The sequence below is a fragment of the Balaenoptera physalus genome (assembly GCF_965194825.1).
Source record: "Balaenoptera physalus genome assembly, chromosome: 17".
NCBI lineage: Eukaryota > Metazoa > Chordata > Mammalia > Artiodactyla > Balaenopteridae > Balaenoptera > Balaenoptera physalus.
The window spans coordinates 57291598-57301025 of NC_138895.1; the positions used below are offsets into that span (position 1 = coordinate 57291598).

The 9428-nt window shown below is 42.7% G+C and overlaps 1 protein-coding gene across 2 annotated transcripts; it reads right to left on the minus strand.

Moving 5' to 3' along the window:
• Window positions 1–335: 335 nt before the first annotated feature.
• TMEM74 (transmembrane protein 74) lies at window positions 336–8081 on the minus strand. 2 transcript variants are annotated; one of them, XM_082432908.1, is made up of 2 exons: window positions 7993–8081; window positions 336–5551 (listed from the first exon to the last, which is right to left on the minus strand). In XM_082432908.1, exon 2 carries the CDS (start codon window positions 5510–5512, stop codon window positions 4595–4597), a length of 918 nt encoding a protein of 305 aa, XP_082289034.1. In that variant the 5' UTR covers window positions 5513–5551; window positions 7993–8081; the 3' UTR covers window positions 336–4594. The 2 variants fall into 2 exon arrangements, with proteins under 2 accessions (XP_082289034.1, XP_082289033.1); XM_082432907.1 differs by having other exon boundaries at window positions 336–5907.
• Window positions 8082–9428: the final 1347 nt, after the last annotated feature.

Below are 9428 nucleotides of genomic sequence, written 5' to 3' on the forward strand. Positions count from 1 at the left end.
CAGTTCTATAATTATAAAATATTCTCCTAGTAAATACATAGACTTGAGTGTACATAAACTTGCACACTAACAAACATAAATGATAGACAGGTACACTCTTAAAAGTAACCCATGGATTTTTGAAATCAATTTTTTATGTTTAAAATAACATCTTACTTTCTACAGTGCTAGTGCACAAGTCAGGCAAATTACTTCCCAAGGCTTATGCCCATACAAAAGTTGGAAGGAAAGAATATTATAGAATACTATGAACCATAAAATTATATGGCTGAAAATCAGCTGAAAGACGGTATGTTAATTCTCTTTACAAACCATCTTATACTGAGAAAAGCCAGTGAGATTTCACCATAATTCTTTTTATTGTAGTCATTCTTTATGCGCAATTCTGGGAAAGGTTAAACCCCATTACAGAGAACTATAAGGATCTGTCTTATTCCTTTGTCACAGTGGAATCTAGTTGGTGGTATTAAATCTTGCTGAATAGGTGAACCATTGGTGAAGGTTGTGAATCTCTTTTGTCAGACCACATTTTTGTGGTAGCAGTTATTGATGCAATGGAATCTGACCTTCAGATTGAAAAACCTTCTCCTAATATATACATAGAACATTTTTTGTTTAACTTTATATGAATAATCCAGGTTTTGCATGTGCCTGTCATTGCACGTGTGAAAGATGAAGGCTAAAATGTTCAAATCTTCTTGCCCAGAATTTTTGCCTGTCACAAAGAAGTCACAAAAAGTAGAGCCACTTGGATTCACACCTTTAATTCCTGATATTCAACTGACATAATTCTCACTCACTCATTTATCCTTATGCCCAACAGCAAAGGGAAGGCACAAATGAATTTGGTAGGGCAGTCTCTTTGTCTAAATTTGCACCTCGAAGGACATGTGCCAGTACTGGTCCAGTTGGGTCCCTAAAACAATTAAGTATGAGAGGGATGGACTCATATTTTAAGCAGACAGTAAAGCATGTGAGACTGATATCAAGGCAAGTAGCTAGGTAGTATAGCATCAAGGGGCATGGCAATTTTGTGGGTAAAAACACCCACAGCCACCAAGAATTTCGTGGTTCCAAGCAGTCCTGTAATCCTCTAAACTATAAACCAGCTATGAAATGGGGAGCCTGGAGAAAAGACATTCTTCTTATGAGGGAGCCAGTACATCATATGAGATGGTCTGCTTTAGGAGCTCCAGATGGCTAAAAAGGACACACAACATTGCAAAGAAATCATGGCAGCTCTGCCACAAACAGTTTAAGGTGACCTAAAGAGGAACAGTTTTTATTAAAGTCATTAAGACAATTAAACTGTCCATTAGCAGCCTGTAGATCCCCGTAGTAATAGAGAAAGGCAGCTTTCTTTGTGGTACTCACCCCTTTGGGTCTCAACGCTGAACAATGAGCTGTCTTCTTTTAAGATTAGGAAGGTGACTCTAAGTTTAGTTTTCTAAAACCTGGTAAAAAGTTAAAGACCTAAACTATGGACCTCTGCAAAAAGAGTTCTGCTTCTCCAGGTCTAGCAATAAAAGCTCTCATAGATAACAACCAGCACCATGTTAAAGAGACAGATAGGCGTAAAGTCACAAATCTCCAGGAAGCATCCAAGACCAACACCATAGCTATGGTCTGTTCAGTGACTATAACAGTATCACCTGATGTTGCCAAAGTACTTCTAAATAAATACATTTAGAGCCCCAAACCCTCTTTATCAGATTGGAAACAACAGTGTCTAAAGTTCAGGGTTTTTTGTTACCTGTGTTACCGTCACTTTAAATTCAGTTGATCTTTGTCTTGAATTTAGGCACTGACAGGATGAACTAGAGCTACACAGCTGAATACCTGGGGAAATCATAACTGATTAAGGCAGTTGTCTAAATCACGTCAACACAGCACTAGAGGAGACACCCAGATAATGTTCTGAATTGGTTCCTTTTGGAGTAATGGTCTGCCCACATAAAAGGAAAAGTTAAAAGAGATATGCCCTATATATCTGCCCTATATATGAGCAGATTTAAATAATGTGGAAATAAGTAAGCATATACTTACTATATTTCAATTTTAAAATTTTAAGGAAGAAAAGGAAGAAATATATTCTGATTTAAGCCTTTTTTTCCCTGAATATTTTTTCCTAATTGGGATATATACATATATTTATATGAATATATATGTAGGAATATATATCCTTTAGATCACATCAGAACTATATGTAGTTTGGTAGCACTACAAGATTCATTAAATGCTTCCAAATGAAGAGCTTTGACTTTTTCTCCTTTATCATCAGTTTTACAGAACTGAAAAAATGTCCTAACACTTGATTCTCAAATTTGTCTTACTTCAGAAGCTGAAAATCAGGCTGCTCATTAATTGTTTAAGTCTGCAGTTTGACTAATTAATCCTGTTTCATCAATAAATAAAAACTCAGCTGATGCCAATTAGCATCTCTGAATAAACATGTATTTTTTAAAAGTGTATTTAAAAAAACACACAGCTCAGACCTACTCACGAAGTCAAGGAGATCATTCCCTTATTGCCTCAACGTCACGCAAAGTAGATCCTCAAGCAGGTTAGAATCTGAAAATTTATATATAAACCTTCAGAATATGAAATTTATACTGCTGTTAAGCCGGCCTCAACACACGAGAGTCACGGTAAAACAAAAGTTTCTTCAAAAAGCAGTAGAAAACAGAAATCATGTCTATATTATACCAATTATTTCCAAATCAATAATGGTCTGTTACATAGGATAAGGTAATCCAGCTACATCTAGCTTCCTCTGATGTCCATATAATTTACCATCTTAACCTAATAATTCTTTCACACACCTGTCCTCACTATTTTTATTATCCTCTGATCTTCTCTTTTTGCATTTCGCTTTAACCCTTACTAACACATAGTGTACCTAACTCATCAAGTCAATCTGACACCCACAAGAGCTCATTCACATAAATATCCTGACTCACACACTCTGCCAGCCAAAGTCACCCACATATTCCACAGTCTTCAATAACAACAAAAACTTCAGACATAAGAATTAGGCTTTAGAATCTACAAAGAAATCACTTTCTCACCTCCCCTTCCCTGCCCTCCCACCCCAATTCCCAGCTCCAGTCCTCTTTAAGAATGGCCCCACTGATCCTGGTAACACAGTAATGGAAACTAAAACAACTCTTGAAGTGGGAGGTTGGAAACACCTCAAAGAAGAATTCTAAAATGCAAGATACTTCTGAGGCTGCATTCCCCATCCCCTTCTTGAACCATAACCGTACCAAGACACTGAGTTAGCATGGATGCTAGGTGTGTGTTTTACAAAGTATTTACTGTTTTGTTGATGGTGCTTCTAATCAAGCAAGTTTGAATTCATGAGGCAAGATCTCACAGGTACTCAGGGCCTGGATATTAGGTGCTCAGAATGATGCCTAGACCATTGTTAGGGGGAGGTGAATTCTGGTGAGGAGTGCAGTTCCCACTGAATCAGTGTGTTTAGTCTCTCTCTCTCTCTCTCTCTTCTCATTTTAATTTTTTTGGCTGTGAGCTTAAGGACGGCTGCCATCCTGGGGCAATGACTTGTTGTTTGGCCTGAGTAAGTGACACCAGTTTCTAGGCACGGTCCCCAAGAGTCTAGCTGCACTTGTATTGGAGGTTTTCTCCAAACAACAACAAAATGTCACCTGGGAGTGTGCCTGAGCCAATCATGACTCAACCTGCCTAGATGTTTAGATATCTGGAAATAGGATAAAAACATCTCATGCTTGCCTCTCTGGTGTGAGAACCAGGAAAGACTTCAAGAGCGTGCACAACGAGTATGATAGCTAAATCACAAACAGAAAATGAAATTTATATCAGCAATTAATTTTACTTCATCTAGAAAATGGGCATGTGACACTGCCTCATATCTGACACTACCATTCTGGGTTAAATTCAGATTGTTTGATTTATATAATTTTATTTTACTAGAAAGTTTATTCTAATGACTTAGTTACCACTTCTGTGTACTGGAATAGTTTTGAATATAACATATGTGTTTTTGCATTTTTAATAATCAGTATCCTCAAGCTCCAAAATATTCAAAGTCAAAACCCCATATTTTAGTGTTTAGCCAAATTACAGGAAGAATAAATTTAGCAAGAAAATGGATAAGCACCTTTGAGAATTAAATGTAAGCCTTATTATGTGATTAGCGCTTACATTCTTTTTCACAAAATAGGTTGCTAATTGATCCTACACCTCCTAGTGTCCAAAGAATAATATCCCATATCATGTAAAAGAAATCGTTTGCACACTGGATTGTTAGAAATATTTTGCTATAGAAGTAGAAGCTGATGGCCATTACAGATTAGTTACTCTCAGCTCTTGAGGACTGGTGAAGCTGGTTGTGGTTTCTTAATGCATCTTACATGGCTTTTCTTCTAAATAAAAGTACATAGAGAACAAAAACACTCACTGGCTGTTCGTTTGGGAAATAGACTTTCCTCGCCAGGCAGATAAGCTGCACTGTTAATTTTAAGAAATGTGTTATGTTTTGTTTTGCTTTGCTTTGCTTTGTTCAGTTCATATAAAATGCCAAGGCAGACTCTCAAGAAGTTCACAACCAGAATTAACTCTGTACAGCGAGAGCATCTTCCTCTACCAAGGACAGCTCCAGGGTGTTTTCATTAGTGCTAGTTTTCATCCTAAAGTTGAAGGAACCGTAGAGTTTCGCAGACTCTTTGGAAGAGGCAAACCTGTCACGCCGATATAGCTCCCCCTTCCACATGGACATCATTAGCAAACAGGAAAGAACGACCCCCCCAAGCGTGAGAAGGCAGAGGCCCGCAATCACACAGCGGTCCAGGTGAGCCCCCAGCCTCGCGCTCTCCTTCTCCAGACGTTCCATCTCCCGGGCCGGCACAGTGTTGGGATCCACAGTCACATCCCGTGGGACAATGTAAGAGATGATCACCAGCAAGATGCCAGTGACCAAGAACAAGATGGCGCTTATGAAACCATAGTCTACTGACTTCCCTGAAGAGGTGGCTTCCGAGCTTGTATCATCTTCGTCTTCGGATATCAGTGATATGGCAGCCTCGTGGGACCACTCATTTGGATTTCCCCAGCCAAGGTCTCCCAGGTGCTTACTCCCTTTTGCCGAAGGGGAGCGCCGGTTCCTTTGCTCCAGGTTGACATTCTCATCCACATAGGTAAAAGAGGTTTCTAATTCCTGGCTACAGCAGTTGCAGACTTTCTGTTCTGCTGTTATTTGGTTGTTTCCTGAGTTGAGAAGCCCTAGTGGCAAGAAGTCTGGCTGAATAGCACTGTCTTGCAGGGAGGGGGAAGGGGATGCTGGAGAAGGGCTAAGTTTAGACCCTTCCATCTCTGGTGCTCTTGGTGCCGACGTACAATGCCTCTGGCAGCAGAGAGCAGCTTTAGTGGCTGCTGCATCTGCCTGGTCCCTGGGAAGCCCTCCTGAACTCCAGTCCACAGCATCACACAGGGCTGCCCGGCTGCTCTTCTTAGCAAGATAGTGGAGCTCCATTGGAGCTAGTCAGACATCCCCCAGCAGCTTCCAGAAAGTCTGCCAACAGCAACACAGTTAGATAAGAACCCAACGGGAGCTAAGGCCGTACCACCAGTAGTATTGCTCCCGAGGCCCTCATCTCCTTTGTAGCCACAGGTCTTGACACTTCAGCCCCAATTCCTCCTAAAAGAGGTAAGAGAAAGGAGAGGCTACCTAGTGGTGGGAAAGTGTGAAAAGGGCAAACCCTCTGACTTATCACAGGGATTAACGCTGAGAAACTTAGGTCAGGGTAGAAAAGGAACATGGAGGAAGTGGCAGTGTCTCTGAAGAAAGCATTGCCGTCACCAAGCCAAATTTATCCAAGGACTCACACATTTCGGTGACAGGATCCCTCAAACGAGAAGGCAGGTTTCCTGCATAGAGATACAAATGAGAAAAGCAGGGACCTTTCTTAGCAGAGCTGCTGATTTTCTGAAGAACCTAGGGAAGCACAGACTTCTCAACAATTCTGTTAAATTATAAGTGTTTAGACTCTCTGTAGTTCAGAACAGATTCTAATACAGATTAGTGTTAGAGCATCACCATGGGTGAACCGATCAATATGTCACTATCAGTTGGGCTCTGTTGGAGCTGGGGCTCAGCATTTTGACTGGGTAGCTCTGAAATGGGTGAAAGATGGCTAGCTTAATCAGCCACCCCTCCTAACCTTACACTTTGTATATCCAGAGACCCTAGTCACACAGCCCTGTTCATTGTGCTTCCATTCTCAGCTTACTGCTACATGGTGGTAGCATGTTCTGGACCCAAAAGTATGTAGACAACACACGTCATTGTGTGATCTCTGCAAAATACAATGGGCTAGCCCACTCCTACACACACACACACACACACACACACACACACACACACTGCCTGCTCCAGGTATAGGTCTGCTACTCCCGCTCACTGGGTCTGAGTGGGTATGAGTTCCTTTCCCTCAGCACGGTTTGCTGACAAATGTGTACAGGAAATCAGCTGTCTAGAAGTTTTCACAAATCCAATCTAGAAGTAAACTGACAATAAAAGACAAATCATCAACCCACAGAGTCACAGTTTTGTTGAGGCAAATAGGTGGAAAGCTATTTCCAAAGTTACCTCTGGAACTCTGTAACCGTGACATGCCCTCAGCCCCACCACAGCAAGGCACCTTTATGGGATAGAACTTTGTGTTGAGCAGAAAACCACTTGCCCATCTTTCTCTGCCTCTGCCATCTTTCTGAGGAATGAAAATGTACTTTCCGCTATCACCAAGTACAGAGGTTTCAAGCAAGGGCCCCTTTTATTTTGCTTCCAAGTTCAGGGTAATAACTGATTTAACTCATGTCTTGGAGGCTTATTATGCTTCAAAATCCACATCCCAGCAGCTGGTAACCCACACAGAAACGCAGGTAGGCTAACCTAAAATCCACCTGGCAACTCACTTAAAATATGGGAGAGGAAATTCACATGTTTTCTGTTCTACATTAGAATTTGTTTAAAACACACACACACACACACACACACACACACACACACACACACACACACACTTCTCTATTATCGGCGTTTCTCTGCGGCTAAAACAGAAAAAAACCAAACCCAAAACAAAAGCAAACAAAAAAAAAATCAGGTGCAGGAAAAACACAACTGAACCAGAGCTTTCCTTTAGTAGGTGGACAGACCCCCACTGCAGGATCCCTCAGTGAAGGAAGTGATGATAACGGGTTTGACCAATTACTGAAATGAGAAATCATCTCGCAGTTCCCTCAAACATTAGGCGCTGTGATTAACCCTTGGTACAAATAACCCATCAAATTGGATTACTTTAGATAAAAATCGGCAGAGTCCCTTATGGGACTTCCAATTTATAACAAAGAGGGAGAGAAATCTCCACTTAATTCCCTTCTCCTGCTTCTTTTTCTCTTAAAAGACTCTGCTTGTTCCATCGGAACAAGCTGCACAGTCGATTTCCTTTGCAGCTCCGTTATCCGGGGCTTCCATTCTCAGGGGAGAATGGATAATCCCAGGGGACCAGCTAAAGGCTCTTTCCTTCAGTCTACTCCCTCTCGTCTCTCTGGTTTAAGAGCGCGGTTAATAAAACTGCACCGCAAAACGAGGGGACAGCACTCTCCCTCGTCCGTCTGCCAGCAATTAAGTACATTAATATTTGCATTGGAACTAACTGACACAGGCGAGGCTGGTCTGGGGGAGGCGACCTCGGGATCCGTCCTGCGCGCGCTGTGCGGGAAGGGCGCGCCGCGAGCTCCGGGCAGCGGTGTCCCCCGCGGAATCAGTCAATCCATTCCGGGTGAACTCCGCGTTCGCCGAGGTACCCGGTGTTGGGCTGCGTTCGCCAAATACCCTAAGGTAAGGCAGGCACCTTGGGCAGGGACTGGGGACGCGCTCCCCAGCTCGGCCAGGCTCTCGGGGTCTCTCCCTCGCCCCAGCGCCTCCTCCCCGTCCCTCTCTCCGCCACTCACCTCCTGCCTTGGCCACCCAGCGAGGCTCGAGCACCGCGCGCTTGTGCCTGCGCGGCTCCTCGGGAAAGTACCCCGCTCACAAGCCGCTGCACTTGTAGCCTCTGCGCGCCGCCGGGCTGCGTGGGGTGGGCAGCGCCTGCTGTGCCGGCGGGGCGGGCCGGGGCGGGGCTCGGCTCTCCCTCTTGCTGAGCATCCCGGGAGATGTAGTGCGGTTCGGCCTCCCTGCCTCCCTCCTGTCTCTCTTCTATCCTACCTTCTCGCTTTTGCCCTTCCTGAAGACGAATTCCCGCTACACCTCCGTGCTCCGGCCTGGCACGTTAGAAGAAATCGCTGGCTCTTAAGCTCAGGGTTAGGTCCCCTAGCCTTAGGTGTGGCCACAGGATTATGAGGGAAGGAGTGTATATTTAGTTCAACTGTGTGCCAGGCAATATGCATATTTCGTTTTATTTAAAAGTCAGAACAAATCCTCCAAGTAGATTTTATTAATCCCCATTTTACAGATGAGGAAAGAGGCTTAGAGGAATTATGTGCCTCATCCAGGGTTACAAAGACAATGATCGCTAATAAATTGTATTCAAGAATCTGCTTCCAAAGTCATTGCCTTGGTCACAAAATCAGGAGAAATGTGAACATTGAGGGTAAGGGATTGTCCTGTTCTCCTCTGCATCCCCTGTGCCTAGCAGAGTGTCTGAATAATAATGACCCAAAATAACAATAATTAACATACATAGCACTTACTATTGCCAGGCTCTCTTCTAATCACGTTGGATACATTAACTCATTTAATGGTCACAGTTAATTTTTAAAGTCCTGTAAAAATCCACTTTTGTAAAGATGGGTTTTTACAAAAGAGGAAACTGAATAACAAAGAAGCTGAGTAATTTGCCCAAAGTCATACAGCTAGTACTCGGTAGAGGTGGCATGAACCCCCAAAGGTCCTAAGCATTATGCAAATTGAATGAATGGAAAAAGGACCAGAAGGCAAGAAAAGAAAGGGCTAGGAATAAAGGAAATCTGGAGGTTGAAGCTACTGAGATGTGCTTCCCAGGACAGGACAAAGTAACTTCTTTGGGTCACCAAGCTCTTTCTAACCACAGTGGACTGCGACAGCCAACAGCCAAACAGAATGTACGGTTTGTGAATCGTCTCCAAGTTTTCAGCATCTCCTTTGGGGTGATTCTAGGGTTACTGATTGTTTTTATCAAAGGGGAGCAAGAGAAGGGTTATAATATAACATTTTCCTGCTTGTGAGTAGCTCACATAAATTCTTGGTTGCTTGCTTTCAAGTAATAGATCAATCTCCTATAATGATGATTTTGTTGGTTTTTCTTTATATTGATAGAATTCATAGTCTCATAGTTCCAGGGACTGCATAATATACCACTTTAAAATCTTTTCTCACTATGACTCTCTTTTAGCCAGTTAAGCTCATCTGT

Coding starts and splice junctions, on each gene's coding strand:
- TMEM74 (XM_082432908.1), bottom strand. CDS start 5,512: ATGGAGCTCCACTATCTTGCTAAGAAGAGCAGCCGGGCAGCCCTGTGT.